The sequence below is a fragment of the Apostichopus japonicus genome, chromosome 18, assembly GCF_037975245.1.
Source record: "Apostichopus japonicus isolate 1M-3 chromosome 18, ASM3797524v1, whole genome shotgun sequence".
NCBI lineage: Eukaryota > Metazoa > Echinodermata > Holothuroidea > Aspidochirotida > Stichopodidae > Apostichopus > Apostichopus japonicus.
The window spans coordinates 2228822-2253678 of record NC_092578.1 but is presented as its reverse complement, the minus strand read 5'-3'; the positions used below and the strand labels follow the sequence as shown (position 1 = coordinate 2253678).

General features: G+C 35.7%; 1 protein-coding gene across 6 annotated transcripts in view; it reads right to left on the bottom strand.

Moving 5' to 3' along the window:
- Window positions 1–5582: 5582 nt before the first annotated feature.
- Window positions 5583–24857, bottom strand: part of LOC139959125 (rho GTPase-activating protein 23-like) — a 54636-nt gene continuing 35361 nt past the window's right edge. For 5 of the 6 annotated variants that reach the window (XM_071956717.1, XM_071956722.1, XM_071956721.1 and 2 more), the window contains 10 exons: window positions 20797–20935; window positions 18571–18730; window positions 17324–17413; window positions 15165–15293; window positions 13733–13801; window positions 12948–13083; window positions 11513–11661; window positions 10832–10987; window positions 9399–9894; window positions 5583–8542 (listed from right to left, as the gene is read on the bottom strand). In XM_071956717.1, coding sequence (XP_071812818.1) covers window positions 6948–8542; window positions 9399–9894; window positions 10832–10987; window positions 11513–11661; window positions 12948–13083; window positions 13733–13801; window positions 15165–15293; window positions 17324–17413; window positions 18571–18730; window positions 20797–20935 — 3119 coding nt within the window. In that variant the 3' untranslated portion in view covers window positions 5583–6947. The remainder of the gene's footprint in view (window positions 8543–9398; window positions 9895–10831; window positions 10988–11512; window positions 11662–12947; window positions 13084–13732; window positions 13802–15164; window positions 15294–17323; window positions 17414–18570; window positions 18731–20796; window positions 20936–24857) is intronic. The other variant, XM_071956719.1, reaches the window with a different exon arrangement.

Here is a 24857-nt window from a genome sequence, read left to right as displayed (position 1 = left end):
TGCCCTTTGCGAGTATTGAAGTCAATTCTAATGTTCGGGGGGAATTTTAGACATACAGTGGTGTACTTCTGAGGCATATTTCGGCTATGCGCCCGGTTGTGCTTAGTAACTACTTTTTCTGTGGAGTTTGATAAAAAGCGAAGGTATTCACCCACACCCCGTGTATCCACACCTGATGAATGCAGAACTCTGTTGATGAAATAAATTTCTAGTTCTGAAATGTCTTGATTGAGCCATGATAAAATTGACTGATTCTCCTCTTACAATGAATTAGTTAGAGTGTTTGAGAAAAGAGAGGAGTTTTGTAGATGGGTGCAGGAGGTGGGTGATAGAGGAAAGGAGGGAGAAGGCGGAGGTCTGAATGGACAAATTGTCATTCAGTTTTAACACTTGTGGTCATAATGAACTGTGATTCTGCAAACATATATGACTCCAGTCTTTGCATTTTGTATTACCATTTTGGCCAATTTCCAAGGGTTTTTATCCTTCAATATGTACTGAAGTTTAGTTCAGAATAGGATGCAACAGATCAACCAGATAGTTTCCATGCCTTCGGTACTGGAGTGCAACTGTAGCAGTCACGTTAACGAAGAATATTCTTAAGGGAAATTAAGCATTAGCCCAAAAAAAAAAAAATTCCCCCCCAAAGAACTGGCATAGTGAAAAAGGAAGACAACAATTGTTTTGTTTTTCAGCAAGCCATCTGGCATTGCTATTTATTTCGCCAAATTGCATATTTCCTTTTTTACTTCTTGAAAATAAAACATTTTATGTCCTAGAGAACTATTCATGCAACAAAATCTATATATAACACATTTTACAGACAAACCAGCGCACATTTACAAGCAACTATATACCATAATAATTTGTTCTATACAACAACTTTTAGTTTTTTCTCTCATTCATTATTATTTTAAAAAAAACCCACACATACAGACACACCAAAAGAATTCAAATTTGGTTTTGCTTTACCAGGTGTGGATAACTCATATGTACAAAATCCTTTACAAAATTATCGAGAAGTTGATGAAAAATGCAAAAAGGACAACAAAAAGAGAGAGAATAGAAAGCATTGATTGAATCCTGGGTAAATTCACAACAGCTGGAAATAAAATAAAAAATTTACAAACTTAGAAAAAGAGAGATAAAATATTACATGAACAATTGTTTAAAAAACCCAAATACAGTTCCGAATGAAAACACTCAGCATTCGTTGCAATGTGAATTCAACTTCATAATGCAAAGTGAAATATAAAAAGATTTGAGAAGAGAGAGTCCCATAAAGTCTGAGAGAAGTTGCTAGGTCAGACAGAAAAGAAATAAAAAACATTAACAATTTTTTTTTAAAGAAAACCATCAGAAAGTAGTTTCACAGATTTGGAGAGATGAGTAGTTGTTATACCCCCACCTGATAGAATTTTGAGATTTAATAGAAAACTTTTGGAATTTTAAGGTAAATACTAAAATTTAAAAAAAAGAGTCAATAACTGACAAGACTTTATGAAGGGTAAATAAAACTCTTTTGTCAACCTGGTCAAGATAAATTGTATTTCAATTGAATAAATCTGCACCAAAATCTAATGAAAATGTCGAAATAAATTGAAAATAGCAAAGGGTAATTGCGTTGGACACTTAAGCCTCTAATGCATACCAGTGAAGCTTGGAATTTAACCAAGCACTCTCATGATTAGGCTACTGGTTATCTATATAAAAAAAAAAAACATTGTTAACAGACACGTGCAAACAAGAAGGAGAGAAACATTGTCGACAACATATTTTTGGAATCAGTAGAGATCACAAAACTGGACTGTTTACAAGAAATTAACTCATAAATTCAATACATTGAATTGTAGGTCTATTGAATATAGATTCATGTAGTATTTTTCAACATTAACAGTGAGCAGCTAAACAATTTTTTTTGTGCTTTATTTAACCATTTTCACAAAAGACTCAAGATGTTAATGAATGAAAGTGATGAAGAGATTTTTATCTTCATCATTTATGACTGAAAAAGTATAAGCAACGTGAAAGTTTTTTAAAATTTTTAATGAAATAACTTTGGCAAATGAATCCTTAAGTTGACAATTTTTTTTAAGCAAATACATAAGGTATAATAGAACATTAACCTTTTAATGAAAACATATTTATTTATTTATTGAAAATTTATTTCAAGTCATTTGCAAAGTGAACATCATCCTCTACTCCCTGATGAAACACAACTAAATTGAGAGTGAAATTAATAATTACCACAAATTTAATTGCCTTTAATGATTCATTTAATTTAGTACATACAAAATCACATTATACATGAATGATGGACCAGAGTACATCACCATAATTTTAACCTCTATGTTCAAGTCAGGAGAAATAAACATGGTAAATTTATTTATGCATTTTTTTGTTAGACAACATGGGCACATTTAACTCCATTGTATATACTAGCATCTTCATTTGTGCAATTTTTTTTCTTCTCAAAGTTTGTTTACTAGAAAACCAAAGTTGTACCAGCTCTCTTCTGTTACAACTTTTTCTTTTGCTTAATAATTTTATGTGATTTGTTGGGAACCTACCAGCAGGATAAGTCATGGTGCGTGCAAGCTTATAATAGAATGCATTATGGGATTTGAAGCTAGATTACAACTGACACCTGGAGAATGTTATTGACTTAACTTAGATAACATCTGTCCATTTCTTTACCCATTTGCCAAACCTTGTAACACCATTCAAAAGTTGAAATAGTAGGGTTCATAGATTTGGCACCAACATGTGACTACACTTCTTATAAATTTGTGACATTCTGTTACCATGGTTATCTGTCTGCAAGTCTGTGTAATTGTTTAGGGTCATGACCTTTTCTAAGGCAGTATATCTATCAACATGACCTAGTACTGTATCCAAGCATGTCTACGTAAAGTTTGTCCGTGTGAAAATCTATCGGTCTGTGTAAAGTTATGTCTATGCATCTACCTATCTTCTGTTGATTATTCATCTGTGTAGGTCTGTCCATTGGTCTCATTCTCATGTCTTGGAGACAATTCTTACTGAACTGCATCATGTTAAAATAGACTGTTTGTATTGACCTTTGACCTGACACTTCTACATAGTTGTAACTCAACCAATGTCAAGATGCTACAAATAGCAAACGTGACCACAAGGATGCTACACATTTTATTTTTGTTCTACTAATCCCCTTCCACATACCCTCCTCCAACCTAATCCCTCACTCAAGGGTTCCTCTTGTAATATCCCCTCCACATACCCTCCTCCAACCTAATCCCTCACTCAAGGGTTCCTCTTGTAATATACCCATTCTCCCTGTCAGGGTGAGAAGGTATGACTCCATTTAAGTACGTCGTTTATAAACTGTAAGACTTGAATTACAGAATCATACAAAATGAACTTAAAGAGCCAAGCACATCATGTACATTTAGTTGATACCCTGCTTGAAGTTGCATCAAAAAGGGTATCTGTAGGAAAATTATGCATAAATAAACACCAGAGGGGGAAAGACCATAGAGGAGGGAAGAGGAAGGGGATGGGGGTGGTGGTAACACAACACAAGTACAACACAAGAGTAAATAATGACTGTCACATCTGTCCATTCATGGCTAAGTAAACTTGATTAAATGAATAAGAATAGCAGGATGAAATATTACCTGAAAGAGCAGAGCTGACAAAAATTTATATACGACTCTCCATATTCATTGTGAAGTTGCAAAAATGTTCCTTTAGGAAAACAAATCTCAGAAAACTACAGCATACAGAAAAACTGATTTTTTCAAAATAAAAATTTTACTCTGCAAGGTCTTTTGTGATGGAAGAAAGAATTTTTTCAAGTTCTTGAGAAAAAGACCTGGCAAAAGAAATATAAAATCTGAACATTCGTAAAGTTTTGAATATATATATAAAGTTTGCAATGTGATTAATACCAACAGCTAGCTTGGCTACTTCAGATAACATCAATCATTACATCCAAATAACTTCAATGACAAACATGGTGCTCAGACTTAATTATCGGTTATTTGATTACATAAAATACAAGTACGTAAGCTTTTATTACGTGCATATACTGGGACAGTCAATGGAGGACAAAGCTAGTAAGATATTACAATAAATATGAGCACTAAGTCACTGCACATAGACTATACAGTAATATGAAGCACACCTCAATGAAGTACATCTTAGGACTATGAGTATTTACAGGTATCATAATCATTTTAGTTACATACACCCTGTGAATTATTATATATTGTATTCTACACAAGTAAATGTACTAATGCCACTCTGAGATTTATATCACAAGTTACACAGGAGAGATTCCAAAACGATTGTTATGACTACAAAGTCCACTTACCAACCGCAGTACACCTTTTGAAAAATGAACCTTGGAAATATTCAAGACGAAAATATATCTATAATTCTAAATGTTCTCTGGCCCTCCCATCACCCGACCGTTCCATGAACTAGTACAACACTCTATTAAAAGAAAAACACTTCATTTTTAAGCTAAGTTTAGTGATAATATCATAAAATTTATTCCTTTTTAAGAAGTTAAAAATCTGTGAACTAAAGTATACCTTTTTTAACCAAAAATACTGCTCATCAACTGTATCAGGTAGTAAATACATAAAACCAGCGTCCATAGGCAAAGAAAACCCTGACCTATGACAAAACAATGAAACGTCCCATCACTGATAAGCAGGAATTTCAAACTTTAAAGCTAATCGAGTACAAATCACAGGAGAGGCTTTAATTTGTTTACCAAGACCGAAGTAATATATTTTAATCAATTAAATAATCAAATCTTTTTGTAGACTGCCGGTAAAAGGAAGCACGTTGAATTGATATAGTCATTCATCTTGTTACAAGAAACAAGAGTCTGTTTGATTTCACATGAATATATGGTAACCAAATATTACAGATAACACAAGATTGCATGTTCCACATGATACACACATACATATACACATACATACACACAATATGACTGATACAACATGATTCCAAATAGCCCAAAGACATAATTCCTTATCATTGCAAGAACTCACTGAATAAAGATTTTTTCACCTTGATTTAGTTTAACTATTTGTTTTTATCCTCGCTCGTGAAACATGAAACCAACTCTGCACGTCTAATCAGGCAAAACACTCAAGGTAAAAAGATATTTAAGTATCTGGTCTGGCTTGCAGCCTTGTTTCTCTCAACCCCAAGTGAAGTTTTCAAACAAAAATACCTCCTAAATTCAGAGGTTTGAAAATGACACAGAAAGACAGAATCATATTTTGGTAATTCATTATTAAGCAACTTCGTTAAGAATACAAACAAAGCCAGCAAATCTTGACTTTCAATCTTCAACTATATTCCCCTGCCATCTAGTTTACTACAGTAATAACTGATGCAGTATTTTATACCCAACAATGAAGTGATCTCTTTTCACTGAAAATGTTTGCAAGCAGCTGAAGATATACCTTTTTAGTACATAACAAAACCCTCTGCCTCCATTCTTGCATGCAAAATCTGGTTTGGTACATTTTGCCAGGAAAATGTGAGTTTTCAAAGTTTCTGTTGTAAATATATGCTAATGGGGGGTGGGGGGGTGGGGCTATTTAAAGCATCTGTCTTGACACAAATATGAAACACACTAACAGCATAGTTCTGGAAAAAGTACATCTATGTGCTAGAAAACAGCTATTTTACCTTATTGATGATACCATGAAAAGTGCTATTTTTATATTTTAGTTAACTGTTTCACTCCAACAAGTCTTCACATTGTTTCACAAGATTTGTTATTATTTTTCAATTTTTTATATATTTTAAATTTGTAAGCATCTGCAGTTTCTGTTTTGCCTAAGAACAATGTATGCTAAACAGTTACAGCGATGACAAATCCAGCCCCTTCCCCATCCATTTGTACAAAAGGGAATGAAAATATAATAGAAATGCCACAGTAAAAAAAAACCAACAAAATATGTGGAATGAAGGGGGTGCAGAAAGAGCTCAAATATCAGATAAAACTGATGTAAAATGAAAGTATCGATTAATACCAGCAGAATCTTAAATTATCTAATCATAACAACATTGCTGATCACCATAGAAACCAAGAATCGAATTGATATGCACAAATATTTGAGTTGATGTTCAAGCAAACAAAAAGTGAACAAAGTGATGAATTAATCTTCATTGTAAATCCTTATCAACAGCATTCAGTAGATGTTAAGTATTTATATCGGTTGTCTTTTGAAATGATCAATGACACATATAAACACAACTCGTTCGATCTCTGAGGTTATGAAACCCTAAAGTTAATACTTTAGTGTGAATGCATCTTGTCATGACTGTTATCCCAAAGCCAGCATTTGTGACAAGTTTTAAGGTAGATGATGTAACCAGAGGCTACAGTGACTGACAAACATGCTAGATTAGGACATATTACCACAATGTAAACTAAAAATTATTATTACTATATTTGTTATAACTGTCTCATACATAGGGGGGCAAGATGGGTCACAGATTATTAAAATGCACCAAACAGTAAGTATAACAGGCTACTGTAGTCACTAACATATGATAACAGTTCAACAGACAGGGATGAGAGGGAGGGGGGGGAGGTCCCATTATGAATATACAGTGATTTGAAAACCTGGATCATAGTACAGATGTAAAAGACTGCCACCACAGCCCATTAAACAGGTTCAAGCACACTTAATCAGGAATCATTAAACAGGTTCAAGCACACTTAATCAAGAATCATTAAACATGTTCAAGCACACTTAATCAGGAATCATTAAACATGTTCAAGCACACTTAATCAGGAATCATTAAACATGTTCAAGCACACTTAATCAGTAACCATTGAGTTTCATACAGGATTCACAAAGACCATGAAGCATGACCATACATGAAGCATGATCATACCTAAAAATATCACAGATTTCATTTATGAGTGATCACAGAGCAGCCTGAATTTCAAAGAATTCCTGTTTAGTATTTAATTTCTGAGGGTGGTAATCTTTATCAGACTTTGTAGGACTTGCTGGTTTCTTCTTTGACGGTAACGTTAAACTCTTCCCACCGTCCAAGACTCCATCTATCAAGTTTGGATTACTCGAGCAGTTCCTTCTCTTCTCCCTCTCCTTTATATCGGAGGCTTTACCGAACGATTGGGAAGATTTAAGCCTCCTGACGGGTGAAGCATTCTCACTCTTAGTGGTTGTGTGCTCGCCTACTAACGTAATTTCTACTATTTTCTGACTGTTTCTGGCCTCGTTCGGTCCTCCCAGGGTGTGCCTTCTTCTCCTCTGTTGCCTATTTTTCTCCTTTCGTGCAGCCGGGCTCAGAGCCTGTTTCTTTTCGGGACTACTTTCCAAAGAGTGACATTTTGTCTTTTTCTCCAGTTGAGGTGTTACCTCTGATTTTTCATAAACAATTGTGACTTCAATTTTAGTTTTCTTCTGAGGACTTCTTGGGGATACAAGGAGAGATTGCGAAGCAGCTGAAAGTTTGAGTGAATTCCTTCTATCTCCCAGACCTAACGATGTCGGTCGACTAACGTTATCACTCTTTTGTGGAGACTGACTGCAAGCCAAAAGCTGACCGCTTGTAAATGATTTACTCCGAGGAAAGTTATCTGGTCTTTGCTCCGTTCCTGAAACAGAAGAGGAATTTTCACTTTCTTCTCCAACTAACGTGCTGCTTTCGTCAGATTCTTTGTTGAATAAACTCTGATATTTCACTTCATAAGCAGCTGTGATGGAACGAAAGAATTCGCTATCTTCGGAGGAGACATTCGAATCTGGGGTTAGTGAGGTACTGCTTTTACGTCCCCTATCAGTAGTTCTTGTTGAATGATCGGTAAAGCAGTTATTGTTATTTGAGGACGTAGTGGAATAATCCGATGTTACAGACTGTGTGTCTACTGTGACTACTGTTTCGATTGCACTTGTTTTACTTGAACAGAAATCTTTTAATCTCTCTTTAGATCGAAATATTTCATCTAAATTTGTACTTTCTTCCTTCTCATAGTCCTGCACAGCTAGCTTGTGTTGCTGTTCTATGATTTCTCTTTCCTTTGAATATTCCGTCTGTTTCCATTGGTACCTCGGGGCGTCGTCCCTCATGATCCAGTTCGCCGTTCCATCACCCTTCTGATGCCGGTCTTTGGAATTATTGTGAAAAGTCCTCTTGGAATTAGGAGAATTATCTTCGAGAGTTCTACCTCTGACAGAACCAAAAGTAAACTCCTCTGGAAACATAAAGTTAGAAATGTCAGCATGGTTGTCACCATCTTTGGGATCCAACGAAAAACTTGTCGGAGTCTGGCCGTCCACGCAGCCGACCGACGAGTCTGCTTCTGTTGACTGCGACTCGGTCCGTGAGCTTCCTCTAGTTGATGCTTTAGAGTTTGAGGAAGTGGTAGACTGGCCACCATCCTTCTCATCAGTGTCCTTGGAGGCGTCAATGGAACGACGATCTGGTTTCTTCAGTTTCCTATTGGCCGCACTGAGAACAGAGGCCACTATGTCCTTAGGTGATATAGTTTCATCTGAAAAGAGAAAAAATTACAGCATATCAGACCTTGATCTTAAGTAAATGATTCAAATTGGTAACAAAATTACACTAGAATGGAAAATCGGATAACAAAGCATGCGGAAAATTTCATGCAAAACAAAGTAATATTATTGTTACAAAACCTACAAACCAAAATATTTAATTCGACTGTGACATTAATGTACCTGTCGTTTAACTGTTTGAGACCTCCGGTGACTTCAAATGCCTTGTGTGAATGTTACGAAACCATTTGTCCATCAGTCAACCTCAGGGGGAAATTTGACCATCCAAGAATACAAATGTCACAGAAGATGGGATGAACATTACAAATTAAAGTCAATCGATCTGCCTTTTGTATGACTATTTGTTCTCAATAGTGTCTAGCCTGTTAATTAAGTACTTCTCTATTTATGGACAGAACTTGTACATATCTCGCAGTGTTTAGAGAGCATGGTGGCCAATTGGCTATGGCGTTGGACTCGTGATCCAAAGATTGCTGGTTAGATTCCTGCATAGTTCATTGCTTTGTGTCCTTGGGCAAGATGCTTTATCTCACTTGCCTCTCTCCACCCAGGAGTTAAATGGGTACCTGTGACGTAACTTGTCACTGGGCGCAGTATATAACTGCTGCCGACTGGAGGGCTTGTCTCTGGGACAGGTTATCATTGACCAGGTGTAATATAACGTCTGTAAAGCGCTTGAGACCTATCGCTGGTGTAAAGCGCTATATAAAAATCAAATATTATTATTATATTACACTGCCGTAGTCCCCATTTCTTCGGCCCATTCTTATGCATTTACAGATACTTTTTGCCGTGAATATTAAGAAAACATTTTGAGATTGTACTTACTGTTCTTTTTGTCTTCCCTTGCTTTAGTAAGTAAAACATTTGCATCTGTCATGATATCAGCCCCTGGCAAAGCATCATGGGGAATATTCTGCTGACTCTCCACGTCCTCACAGAAGAACCAATCACAATGTTCGATGACGCTCTCAACTATCTTACATTGGTCTGACATATCCTGCACCATTTGTACCATGTTATCGTCCGCCGTACGTATTAAAGTAGGACCAAAAACTATGGCCAGGTTCCGAACCTCCATTTTGTTTACGCTACAGTTATTGGAGATCAGTTTGAGGTGCTTAATCAAGAACTGGAGGGCAGCAAAATGGTGCTCTGGCAAGTTATGGATTTCTCGTCGTATGTTGGCCATCCTCTGGGCTGGATCTTTAGTTCGGTTTGCCTGGATGAAGAATGAGTACTGCTCTGATGGAATGAGAGGGTTTGGCAACTTACGGAAGAAATACTTCAAAAGACTGCTGATCACATTAACGTCTCTCCATCTCTGTTGAAAAATAGAAATAGATCTTTGTATACATATACATATATATATATATATATATATATATATATATATATATATATATATATATATATATATATATATATATATATATATATATATATATATGGGAATAACGGAAAAACTGTTAAACAACTATGCTACATTTAGAGAAAGGCGGGATCTCGAGTGAGATACAATAATTAAATTAGGGAAGTAATTGGAAGTAAAACAGCCAATGTTTGGTTTTTGCAGAGCTTTCGAGCAAAACTAGCTCTTCTTCAGTGCATGATCACCGAAAGTGACAAGGAGTAGCAGGAATTGAAACTATTTAATAGAGAAGATTGTCCGCATGGTTGTAAAGTCAAAGCGACTTACTGATTTCTGCTGAATTGAGCAGAAGTTTTAGAAATTCAGATTATTTTAATATATATATATTTGTAACCATATGTATCCGATCAGTGTTCAATACCATTCAGTAGCACTTCATGTACTAATGAAATATAACTTATATTTAGTTGTGGTTTGACGATCATCAAACTTGTGAAACATTAAGTCGCAACCAGTTCCAATTATAATCAGTATTAGAATATTTATTTGTATTAATATAGATTTTGATGTAATAGGTTAGGTAACTAAATGTAATCCGTATAGATTCCCCGAGTCCTGGAGAAGTGAAACCCGTGTTCTGGAGTTTCTTTGACATCCACGGCAAACAATAATGTTGTAACACTAATCACTGCATATGTATGCAAGTATGTAGTTTAAGTGTCATTATCTAAGATTCCAAAATGTGACCTCAAATGACCTTTGACTTCCCCCCTTCTTGTAATCAATATATGAACTCTACACTCCACAACTACAATATTCAAGCTATAACTTGTGAGTTTATATATTCTATTCATAAAGTTCTTCAGAACACTCTTGTAAGATACATTACCTCATCCCTAAAGTCCAACTCCCTGATGTCTGCTTGGAGTTCACTCTTTAGATAACCAATACCACCTGTGTTGCCAGGCACTCTGTAAACACCCACTACATCTAAGCCAAATGTCTCCACAATGGAACAACACTTCTCCAGGAATAATGGAACAAACTGCAAGACAATATATACAGTAATTCTATTAACTCACACAAAATATTCATTGATTGATTGATCAACTACTTAATTAATTTAAGTTAACTGATTCATTAATAATACAAAATTAGCAAAAGTCAAATTTTCAAATTATGAACAATTTCAATGGAGTACTAGAAATCGGGATATTAAATGAAGAAAGCAAGAGTTAAGTTCAACATCTTGTTTTGTGAGTACGAGAGGTTAAGTTCAAAAGGCAAGCCATCTGATATTACTGCAAAGCAGGTAACACATACACTTTCAATTCTTTTGAAAAAGTGCTGAAAATTAAACAAATTCCAATGATTTAAATAATACAAGTAATTTAAAGAACTTGATATGTTTTATAACTTGTTAGAACACTGTTGTTAGTTACCTTATATAATATATTAAATACAAGAGAATTTTCTCCTACAGTATCTTGTTACTTGTTATTACGTCACACAAGGTTTTCTATCAACCAGAAATAGATATAATCGTGTAGCAGAACCGTTAATTAATTACCTCATTAGTCGATGAGGTAGGTAAGTATTCTAGAGGTATACCGAACGTCAAGCTGTCATTATCCAGCTCCTCCTGATTGGGCGGTAACGGCTTCTTTCGTGTTTTCTTGGAATGCCTCTGGCTTCCTCTCTGCTTTATGTTGGATGCATCTATACGACACAGGAAGGACAAAGATAATTCAGGATAATAATTACTGGGAGAGAGAAGCCATACAGACCTAACTACGACATGCTTCACAATCACGTCACACCGATATACGGAGATATTCCCCAAGATCTCAGAAGAGATCTCTGATAACTATTATGAAAACATTCCTGGCAAGCTGGAAGCACCTTACAGCAATATTAAATAAACAAGCATTTAATAATTTTTCCGCTGATATTGTTAGAAAAGCTTGTGTTTAAAGACCACTTTATGCAAGGGTATGATGCAAGTCGACAAAGGCTCAAAAATACTTTCAGTTATGATACAAGAATATTATGTTTTATTCTCTATCAAATTTTCTAGCCTTCTTTTAGGTTTGTTTCCCCCCCCCCCCCCCTCCCCCTTCAACTTGACAAGATACAGCATTCTGAATCATTTCTTGGAAGTAAAGGAGATAAAAGACCACAAAAATCCAGACTTTCTTTTCCTTTTGCTGGTACATCTGCCGTTAATAATCGCAACCATAAAGATTAAGCCACACATTGCTCACTATGTGATGATCATTCTGGAAATTATAACAATTTACTCAAAAGCCACATCTTTTTGACAAATTACCAGATAACCATGATAAAACACTATGCAAGGAGTACAAGGTTAACCCCAGTGTCTGACACCTCAAACATTTGGGGCAAGGGGGGGTAGCATTTTATAATAACCTGCTCAACATTATTGCAATGCAAAAGAAGTTGATTGATTGATCGATTGTTAATTTTTACTAAGTCTTTTCATTCAGGACACATGAAGAATCAATTCAACCTCCACATTCTGAAATTATTTCCATTTATTATGTTTACGGCTCTCAATTCAAAAGGTCATGATTACTGATCTGTTTATAGCTCACTTTGTCACATTTTAAACCAAATTTTTGGACAAGTGCATCAGCATGAGTTTGAATAAGAGTAGGGTTCCCCTTGGTTTGAGTTACAAGAATGAGTATCATGCTCTAAGCTAAAGTGTGAGTACTTAAGTTTGAAGTATTTTCTATACAATATTTCCAACATGCATGGACTAACGTTACAAGTACAAATCCATGAGTACAGCTAACTATGTAAGAATGAGAGTACAAGTTCTGTCTCCCTATGAAGTCTACCTACGAACCCATCGTTTCTTAACATTCACAAAGTGTTTGACTGTCAGTAAAAAGTTGACTTTTATTTTTATTGTTCCTCCTCATGAGAGTCAGTCTTAGCAAAACTCACTGAAATACGCAAAGCTGTTACTACTTAGTTACCTTTACTCTCATGCCTTCTAGATGAAGCTCTCTTGTTGCTTTCGTTTGGAGAGGGGGTCCTCAGTGGGACCGGCTTCCTCGGGGCGTGGAGTTGGGCACGTCTAAGTAGGAGATCCTCGTTGATCACATGTTTATTCTGTTATGAAACACGACCCATTGTTCGATCAAGAAATGTATAGTATGATGAATAGATCTAACCACATTTGATAATGTAACACACAAACATACACACATGCACACATTCATACTAACCAACACATTTCATCAAACAGGTGAATGCTACTAGCAACATTACTACTAATCTTTCAATGTTGTTTTTTGCAGAACCAAAATTTACAATTCAGTAGGACATATGGTCCATTAGATGATTTGCTTCTTTCAAAACTAAAGAGGAATCTTTCTTACTTGGTTCAAACTTTACAAATTCTTAGCGAATGTTATAATGAGAGAGAAAACCATTGATAAAACAGCTGACCATATGGTTTTCTTAGAGCGAAAGAATCAGAGTTGACTTAACTTGAAGAAAGTATTATCAAGTAATTGACAAAGTGAGGTATTATAGTGTCTTATTTTATTATTAATTTTTTATCTTTGTTCCTTCATTATTCTCAGAAAAAAACACCAATGTTGTTTGTTTCCATAAGATCTTTAATACAATACAGGAAAACTGTTGATCCATTGGGCCTAAGAAACCTGAAAATCCAATTATATTTCAATTTCAGAAAGTTCTGAATTAAGAAGTTTTCTGGTCTATCTTTTATCTCAAATTTAAGCAACTTTCTCACCTCTCCTCCTGAATTCCTGCAAGACTGGATACACTCAATCCATGATAACATCGTCTCCTTGTCACTAACCTACAGACAAAGTGGGGAGGTGAAAAACAGTTGTTACCATGGTAATATGAAATGTCTAGACTAGTATGATGAATAAATTACCCTGTTTTTATGAGGGGATCTTCTTCCAAACTCCAGAATTTTGACGATCTGTTAAAAGTCTCTCTAAGTCGGTACTTACAAAGCTTGAAACCTTTTAAGTTTCATTCGCTGTCTATTTATTTCCCAGAATCAATCTACAAGTCAAACAGCATTGGCCATTACGATGAGCACATAGTATGTATGTACACCAACAATGGAAATCCCACAAAGCAAATGAAAAGTACAAGAGGACGCAGAGATGAAAAATTGTAAATTTTTGATAAGAAATTTGCGAGCCTGATGCTTTGATCCTAGCAGGATCTTCTTCAGAGGCTAACTGAACAGAGGAAACCTGATCTATCATGTTTAATGGTCTCCAAAGATTTTGTATAGTGCTGTAACATATCTCAATCTATGCGCTAGTCGTGGAAATATGTTTGAAAAGATCTTGTCTTCAATAATTACAAGAAGAAGACTACGAGCACATATAAGTCCAGTATATTCCATTTCAGAAGCTTGGATACAATTTTACTGTCGCTCTAATTAAACTCTGTTTTAGCAAACGTGATTGAAAATACCTCAAAGAAGCTTTCTGATTGGTAGACAATCAGATGTATGGAAAGTTGCAAGATGAACAGTGGGCAACACTTCGCTGCTAAAATGTTCCAATTAAATATGTCTAAATTTGGGAATGCGCAGGTACTTTGCCAAGAAGTGTCCTTCACTTCCTTTCCAATGTCAGCTTAAATTCAATCTTGCCATATTTCGAACATAAAAAGCAGCAATATATCAATTATGCATAAAAAGGAATTCCTTCTGTTGGACTGTGATATAAAATGATGAATCATATTAAATGTCCTTCTTATTTATGACAATGCCTATGTCGTATGCAAAACAGGGTAACTAATGTGGATTTCATAAACTAACTTCAAGTGGAATCAGAAAAAACAGGCTTGAGAACCCTATGGCCTACACTGCACATTTTGGCTGGCATTCCATTATTCAATTACTTATAATTGTATATAAAATGTTAAGTTTGTCATGAAATCCCTTCCCTGCCTCTTTCTCGGTTGTATCAGATGAAACTGGGCGTGATCGCTGCCTACACGGTTTACAAGGTACCCTGACTTCTGACTGGTGCCCCCAGCAAAGAAATGGCTATATAGGGATCGCCGCCAACTGAGGTGCTGGATAGCTCAGTTGACCCAGAGGTCACTGGTTCAAATCTTACTCTAACCATAAAGTTCTTTGCTCGTTACCCTTGAAATGATATCGACAGAATCACAGATATGATCAGACTTACACAAAAGAGATAATCTGATCCTCCAACTGTGCACAACCTGAAGACATTTTTCTTCTTGATGTAGTCGTAAGCGATGTCAACCATGGCTTGGTCTATGTCCACTGGATGTGCCTCAACATCAGAGGTGTTCTTGGGGAAGAATGAAAAGGAAGAGATTCATTAATGTAAAGTAGAACTTGGATTGTACTACTACTTGCTCGTATGGTGTCTTAGAGTTCAGGATAGCGATGTGCAGATTGCGAGCCAAAACCTGTATGTGGGGGGTGGTGGGGGGGGGACACAGCCCACAATCTTGCACTTTGGTATGCAGGGCCAATTATGGCCTAGAGAACCCTATGGTCTATCCTATACATTCTATTTATAGTAAGATTTTGGTTCTCTCTGGCCCTCTACTCCAAGCAATGTTTCTCTCTGGTCTTCTTAGAAAATTAACTGGTCTTGTTAGTAAACAATGCAGATTGGTATGCAGTGTTAATTAATGCATTACAAAATAAATAAGATCCTTTGAATACAGGATAGATATGTAAGTAATACTACACTGAGCTACTTGAAAAATGTGACTATTTTTGATATTATTCTATGTCAGTGTCGATGCACTCTGCCATCTAATCTTAGATATATGACAAAGCTAACGTGTTAAGATTACAAATCTTATCAGCCAGTATGTATCAGTGCCTGATAATCAAAGGTTCCCCATGTTTGTTTGATATCACGTTTGAATTCATAACCTTTGATTTAATTACACAACAGTGCTGTTACAAAGTAAACAGATAGCACCATCTGCTTAAGTCACTTCATCAAAAGTAACATACTGAAGGGAGGCAGCATCCTGCATCCAGGCTGCAGTTTCACTCAATAGGCACTGCTGGTCTGCAGAGATAACCTCTATTCGTTTATTTATTTATTTCTTTGTTTCTTCACAACATATATACAACAAATGTAATGAATACAGAGAGTTATGGAATGTGAAGGAAGTGCATCAAGAAACCCTTGTGGGCTTATCTAGTGATACACTCCCTGTACATAGAGTACACAAATAACTTACAAAAAAGAATTAAGAAAGGAACTAAAAGAGATGAAAAGAAGAAAAAGAAAAGAAGGAAAGAGGAACCTCAATCTCAGTATCAGTTGAAGTAAAACCTCTTTAATTCGTATTTAGGAAGTGCATATATCTTTAATCAGTAAAAAAAAATTATTAAATGCTATAAAACCAACTTTTGAGCTATTTAATAAATGCTGAATCTGTAAAAAAAAAATTGTGATTTTTTATAACACTGCATATTCATTATTCTCAACCTGCCAATTACAAGAATGAGCTGTTGTGACTAATGTATAAATTATGTTAATTAGATCCTCTAGTACAACAATAGCATTCATTTAGTTCTCAATACGTACCTTCTTGAGAAAGCCATCAATAAAAGTAATCAAAAGTTTATGAATTCCTAATCACATCTGTTGATATAATTTTAATTTCCTAACATTAATAACTTAATTGACTGCAATGAAAAAAGAAAGATTCCTTTTCAATATTTTAATCTTTCATCCTCCCAACTATTGAAACAGAAATACATATAAAAATTGTTCTATTTTAATTCATACATAAACATTGAGTGGCCCACTCCATGACAGACATTGCTTGTGTCTTTTGTAAAAATCATTCCTAGTATTCTATAAAGAACAAAGAACCATCTTTGTACAGTAAATGTGAAAAGAGTGTTAAGTTGCTCCTTCATGTAACAATAATGGCTTTAAAGTTAATTCCTTTACTTTCCTGTTGGAATGTCAATAACGTGAAGTTGCTATGCTCAGGACATGAATATCTATGTATTACTGATGAAGAGTGAAAGGAAACTATCTTAAGTTGTGGTCACTTCCTGTTAGTGTCTTTAACCTTCAATCAATATTACATCTTGTATTAACTGTTGAAATTTACTGTCACTATCAGAAAGTATATCAGACACCTTTATGTTCTTATGACACTTTCTGTTTCATATTATCATAGATATATCTATATATATATCTATATATATATCTATATATATATATCTATATATATATATATATATTTCACAAAGTGCTGAGAATTAGGGAAAACAAACAAGCAACGCAAACCCTTTCGCTTCTTTCAAAAGATCAACATTACTATCTTTAATATTTACCCCGGCAGAATCTCTGTTTTCTCTGTAAAGGTATAAGGTGTTGTTAATCAACTTGGCCCAAACTGTTCTCCATGATCTATCAGCAAATCTCTGCAAATCCAAATGAGAGATAAAAACATAAATGAATCAAAGGAACATCTTCTCTCTTTTATCTTATGAAATCACTGCCTTAACACTTAATACACAACATTTAATGTCACTCTAGACACCGTAGAGTCGGAACAAAGTTGTGAGGACAAAAGTAAAGAAGGAGAAATTTATCAAAAATATCACAGACTTTGCCATAAGTGAAAAGAAAAGATTTTCCCTGATAACATTTTACCCCTTTAACCATTTTTTTTGTTAATTGTACTAAAACTGGTGTGATCTCAGACAACTTGTTATGGAATTTCACTGCACTGAAGTGTTCATTACCCCCCTCCCTCCCCCACCCCATCCCAATTCAAGAGTTCAAGAGTCATTTCCCTTTATTGACGGTCTACTCAAAGCTGGTGTCACCTCTGACCAGTCTTTTATGTAATTTTACAGCACTGATTTTTAAATAACCCCCACCCACACACGCCCGGGGGACTCGAGAGTGCCAAAACAGCGAAACATCCAATTTCTGCACCGCAGGACATTTGCCCTCCTACTCTGTTCCATCAATGTCACACTCCAAAGCTAATAATGAGACAGGATCACAAATCTGACTCAAGTAGGGGATCTATATCTCTCTCATGCTGTGCAATTAATTTGTAAATACTGTCAAAGGATATCTCACATTTCAAATCAAGTTTTTCTGATAAATATTCCACTACCGTAGAACCTTCATCAACAGCTAACAGGAAAACCTGAATTTTTATTCTTGCAATCTCTCCTCCCACAAACCTATATTTTTGTTTTAAACAAATAAAGTTTAAAAATTTGATAAACAATAACCAGAAAAGTGTCAACTGGTCAATTTTCACTTTAAAATTAACAAAAATTATTTGTGTTTTTTAAACTAGTTTTGCTAATGAGCATGCATGCCAATGAAATTAATAAATGCCTGGTGTCTGCAAGCCGTATTCAAATGGACTCATTAATAACTTCCTATTCAGTTATCTGGGATTGAAGGGGGGGGGGGTGGAGGGGATGGGATCTAGCTTGATCCACATGCTGGAATCAAAATTTGCACCAGACGATGTTACCATGGAAATATTCTTTCAAAACCATTGATTCAAAATTCTGCTTCATCTATTAATTTAGAAACTTTGTAATAACTTTACCTTTCCATCCTTTAAGTCCATTTTCACAAAGAGAAGGCCTTCCTTGATCACTTCTCTTCCCTCAGAAGGAGTCTTACTAGACTCTCCTTCTGCCTCCAGATTCAAATCTCTCGGTTTTTGAATGCTTAATGCCGGCACGGTGATCACCGTTGTCTGTCTGCTGGACATGAAACAATGTGATAACATTAGCACATTAGCTGGTTTACATTAGAACATTCATTACAGACAACACACTAGCATTCCCATGTGCCTGGTTACACATTCAAACTTATAGCATATGATTAAAAGTTACTTCTGATGATGTATTCTTTGGGTATAATTTGAGCATGTTTGAATAAAATGAGGAATTCAGAAACTCAACTTTAAGGAACGAACCGGCAAACCTCAGAGAATGCACATAGGGGGGGGGAGGGGAAGGGTGACCCATTAGTAAGGATTGTAGGGGTACAGGGCTTAACGTTACCAAGTCGTTAAGAGGTACAGTACGTAGAGGAAGTGCAAAATGTGGAGAGGAGATTGGTAAACACGATGGAAGCAAAAATCTGAAATGATTCAGCTGTGATAATTGACTTCATCATAGCACAGCTAAAAAGGATAGAAATGGTTAATTAAATGAAGTCAGCGACTCTTAGAAAAAGTGAGATCTATCAACGTAGTTATATATCAATCTTTACTCCAACAAAATTAAGAAGATGACTGGCTGACAGCCTTTATGATTATCAGAACATCAAAGAGATTTAGTTTAAATTGGAGTTGTCACTTTTGCCTTGATATGAACCAGAAACAAAGCCTTATTCCTAAATGGTTCCTTCTCACTTTGCCTTGATATGAACCAGAAACAAAGGCATATTTCCGAAATGGTTCCTTCTCAAGTCAACATTTATGTCAAATTAAAATTTACAAGGAAATTCCTCAAGGGATGCATCTAATTAAACAATTGTTTTCATTACTGGCTAATTCTGAATTCAGAGGAACAATTAAAAGACTGCTACTTCCCCCCAAGGAATGAGTCTATGCATTACTGTTTTGGAAGTGCCACTCGCTAATGAGCAGAGCAAAATTAATAAACCCTGCTGTATTAATTAACTGCCATCATTTTCTGGTACTACACATTTTAACAGAACCACGAGTCATGTGTTTGTTTCAAATGAATAAGATAAAATACTATTCAGTGCATCCTCAAGCTACTATACACTCCTGTTCATGTCACCACCAGAAGTAAACCCCCAACCTTCAACCCCCCCCCCCCCACCATCCCAACTCCAAGTTCCTCTGCAACTCCTCCATTTACTCCAGCATTTTCACAAAATTGCATGTTGGATCTTCTTCCCCTCCTTCACTTTCTGATTAATTCATGACTTCTGTACCAATTGTTTCTGTCCTGACAAGACAACTGAGCTATCTAATTTTAATTCTACGGGATACCCATTTTTGTGCTTTACATTGGTTGCATCGTAAACCAAAAGAAATAATCTTTGACAGTGTGAACCAGGAAGTGAAACCTCTGGGAAAGTGAAACAGACGGGATAGGAACAGATGAGGAAGTGTCCTCACATCGGTGTCTGGGAATCTCAATAAAATGTGACTCAATCATCTATGATACCAAAGTAACACTCTTCAATAGACAAAGAAGAAACAAAAGACAAATTTACCAGTCAGATGAGGGAGCAACATCAGAGAGGAAGATCTGAGGTTTACTGCGATAGAAAGGAGGGTGAGAGGGGGCAGGAGTGGCAAACCCTCCCCCCACGCCCCCCCTACAGTTCTGTGAAAAAACCTCAACGCTGCCAATTGTTATAAAAATTACTGTAGAAGGGTCCCTGCTTGTAAATAAAAAGTATTTTTCCATTTTTGTTCATAAAAGTGCCTTTTGTTTTATTTAAATTGTTTATTTAAATTAGGTTAATAGATAAGTGCAGATATAGTAGAGTTGGAGACAGGTATTAAAGAGAGGAAGCAGAGGATTTGCTGGATATATTGCGGTACAGAATGAACAGAGGATTCCTTTTGTCAGGAAGTGTTGAGGTAACTTTGTGGTTTGCCCCACCCCGCAAGTCACACGTCCCCCTCCCACCCCAGATTGATACATCTCTAGGCCCCTGAGGAAGGAGGGAGAAGGATGGCAGTGTTATAAAAGTTCTCTTAAAAAGGTGAATCCTTAAGAATTTCTACTTTAAAATGCAATCAAACTGGATTCAACAATGACTTTTCGGATTATTTTCTCACCTATTTTCTTCAGGAAGTTGAGCATGTTCGATTTCTTCCAAGTTACTTGGTAGAGGAGTCCCTGCCTTTTCAGACCTGCCATCCTCCGTCTTGGTAGCCTTTAGGTAAGATGTCCGACGGGATATCAACGACTTGGATGCTAAATGCAGGAGAAGACCACGAAGAAAGAGAAACTAGGATGAAACTGTCTTTTTAAAAGTCATTAATCTGTGAGAATGAAGTGACTCTCATACCAAAGATACACAGAGGACAAGTTATATGGCTAAGCATATATAGTTTTGCTTGTGATGTTAGTTATCACAGACCGTCATAAATGAGCACTGTGTGCAAACTTCTCTTCTTTTAGCGGATGAAACACAACCCAAAATTCCTGTAAATCTATCAGAATTACTGCCCTGGAAATTCCCTGTTATCCACTACATGAGAGGTATCACTTTTCATTTCACTATTTCTCGGACGAATTACGTGGACTAAAATTCTATCAAATTCTTCAAACTAATGTCAATTCTTTAAAGACAAAGCAACAGAGTATGCAGTATTACTGAATTAAATTCATCCAGCATAATAGAGCAAAGAAGCGATATAATTGAATTTTTGCTTTATATATAAGTTGCTAGATGATTACAAGATCAATGAATGCACAAATTCATCATAAAAGTCTTAACTTTTGCAAAGTTAAGAACTCAGTAGATATGAAAATTAGCAGAGCCTTCAATAAAATATTTTATTCCACAACCAAATTAATGTGTCATATTTGCATAATGTTCTTCCAAAAGTTTATATTGCCCTCATTAAATGCATTAAAAATTATTTCCCTTTCCTTTTGTACACTTTTTACTTTGTTATTTTATGTATCATTCATGCACTTTTTGTTCCAATTGGGTAAATATTTCACACTAATGGATACTAAATTACCACCACAATTCTGTTTTTGTTTAATAGTAGAGGCTGGCAAGGTTTCTTTTCCCAATAATTAAGAGTTATCAAAAATGGAATAATTTCAGACTTTTTACTCATTGCATGTGATCAGTACTGATCAACATTACAAAGGTATCGAGGATGACAAGTTTTATAGAATCAACAGAATGTCAGAATTATTAATGAGTCTCTTCTTAAATTTCATTTTGTTAACAAGATATCTTTGCAGACCTTGTCTCTCCAATTAATCGGTTTAAAATTTGGATAAATCTGCCAGAAATTGGAAATCAAATAAAAGCCACTGCTTTAAATTTTATAGACTATGAACAAAAATAATGAACTCATCCTGACCGATTAGAATGACTCACTTTTTTGGCATCGGTAATGAAAGAAGCTTTTTCTTTTCCTTTCATTTTTATGGTTGTTATTATTACTGGAAGTCGGTAAACGATGAAGTATTTTAATAAATACCCAGACAACTAAATAACATTCTACTATAGGAAACAGCAAGACCGACCCGTATTAAAGCAAATAACTGACTCATGAACATCTGTATTCTGATGGCAATGTCTGGTAAACACTGTCCCTTGCCTGGGGTAACCCAGAAGGGTTTGGAAACAACTTTAAGAGGTCTTCAAACTCTTACAAGATTTAATAACTTTCTCTAATCTGGATTCGAGAAAAAAGGAGATGTTTTTATGGTACTTCGGGGAAGACAAACCCCGACTGTTATCATAAAATTGATCTGACAGAGAAGCTACTGATACAAAAGCGAGGAGATGACAGCAATCTGTCTCAAAAAATCTTGTTTGGTTTTTACAGTATTCGATGTCAACAGTTACATGAAGGGGTTTTCATTTGCATACCGATAAACAGATGACTATAATATGGTTAGACCAGATTGAATGCTTGAGAACATTAGGATTGGTTTATATAGTAACTGATTATTCGTTTTACGTCTCAGACTGAAGGAGAGACAAACCAAACATTATTCTTAAGGAGACACAAACCAAACATTATTGAAAATTTTAGGACACAGAATTGGGAATTGAAAGTACAATGTTCACATAATAGTACAAATAGATCAAGTCAGACAAAAGAAAAAGGGGGTTAAAAACTTGCTTTTACTGAAAATAATGCCATCAGCAACAAAATAGCTAACACTCTGATATTTTAACTGACAAATCTGTCGATACACCTCTCATTCCTTCAGGATGAATTTCGAAATTGAAAGCACCATTAATATGATCATCTTTAGACTAAGTGGTAAGCATTTTAGTTTTTTAATGTGAAGGGAATAGTTTACAATCATATTTTCCAAACGGGACAAGCCATTTTGTTAACTTCCTCAGATTTTGATCGCTGTTAGCAAAGCTATTTATGGTACGAGAGATATGTTTGGCACCTTGCCAGAATAAAAAACTGCAGCAAAGGCTGACTCAAATAATCTGTTATCTCTACAGACTAGCAGTGTCTAATGAGTGAAATGGCAGTACGTATTGTGTGAGCCTGCAGAGAGCACAAGAAAATGTACTGTGGGAGCCTGTGGAGGGCACAAGAAAACTCTCCTATGCAGTACGTATTGTGTGAGCCTGCAGAGAGCACAAGAAAATGTATTGTGTGAGCCTGCAGAGAGCACAAGAAAACTATTCTATGCAGCCTGGCTAGAGGATGCTGCAGCCCCCTCAGCTTCATACCTTGGACACAGTACCTTAATGACCACAGTTGAATTTGTGTCCATCTTTGAAACAGAGAGGTCATCAGACTGTACAGCAAGTACATTTTGTTAATTACTGAAATTGCTTGCCTAGATCACAGTACTCAAGAATTCTTAACAATTAATCGTTCTTGACATGGGTTTAAACCACATGATACTCACAGGACAACAGTACACAAGGTCTGTGTCCCGGTGATGATGTTAGTTTCACCTCATTCAGTATCAAGTTAAATACAATGATGGGACATCCTAGCAATGAACCAGGTACCTTGTCTTAGTATTCAACATTATATCCACTTCACTATTTTCATTTTCAATTTGGATGTTTTGTAGTGCATCGCTCTACATGTTGTGTTCAGTTTTAGAATAAGAACTATAGCATCTCATTCAAATACAAGTTGGGAGGATAGCTCACAAATCACTGCCAATATTGGCCACTTATGTGTAGCTAATTGTGGTGGCAATATTGCACTCCCCAAGCCTGGTAAATACTACAATGGAGCATGAATTGTATCCATAAGCTCCTTGCATCCATATAAAATACAAAATTGGCGAATATCAACGAAGTCTTTTATTTTTCCAATAGACCAGAGGCCCTCAATATTAGCCAAGCCTACAATGATTCATAGGAGGTATGTATCAAGCAGGCTTGGCAAAGAATGTCTACTTTGCATAGAAGAATCGGGTTGGAAGTGGACATCAATTGGTCTGACAAACCTATTCCAACGACTAACACCTCTTTAGATGAAACTAAATACCTTGCATATATAATATTGAGCATTGCAGCACTTGATTATTTCCGATGGTCGAAGAAGAAGTATATTTGTTTAAAAGCAATGTTGCAACTTCTCTGCTAAAAACTGACATCCCCCAGGACATGTTTTTTTTTTTTTAATGAATGCATCTCCATTTAAATCAGATATTAGCTGGCAGAGCATTGGTTTTGCTGGTTATAGTGTAATCTTGCAAAGCTATCGAAGAAAATATTAGAAACATGCAGTTTTGAATGTTAACGATATGTCATATTTGAAAGGCAAAAAATAGATACAATACAATTGTTAATCAAGCATTTGAGACCTTTCTTTACCTTGCAAAGTAACTTATTTTCAAATAGTCATATTTCTAGTGGAAAGTGTAAACTATTTGGATATGATTTTCCCTGGAATATTTTTGACTCCCAATTTCAATATGACATCAAGCAATTATCTTTAACTCAACACCTCATTGGATTTAATTTTGTTTGTAGGTTCACATTTCTTTTCTTCTTTCTGTGATTTTGATATCTGAAGTAGTATTAGAATATGACTTGCTTTCCTATGATCCCAATGATTAACATAGCACTCAGAGTTGCAAAGGGCGTTTTTATTTGAACTGTGCCCACAATAAACCAACTGATTACTGTGAATCTGAACTAGCCAAGTTTTCA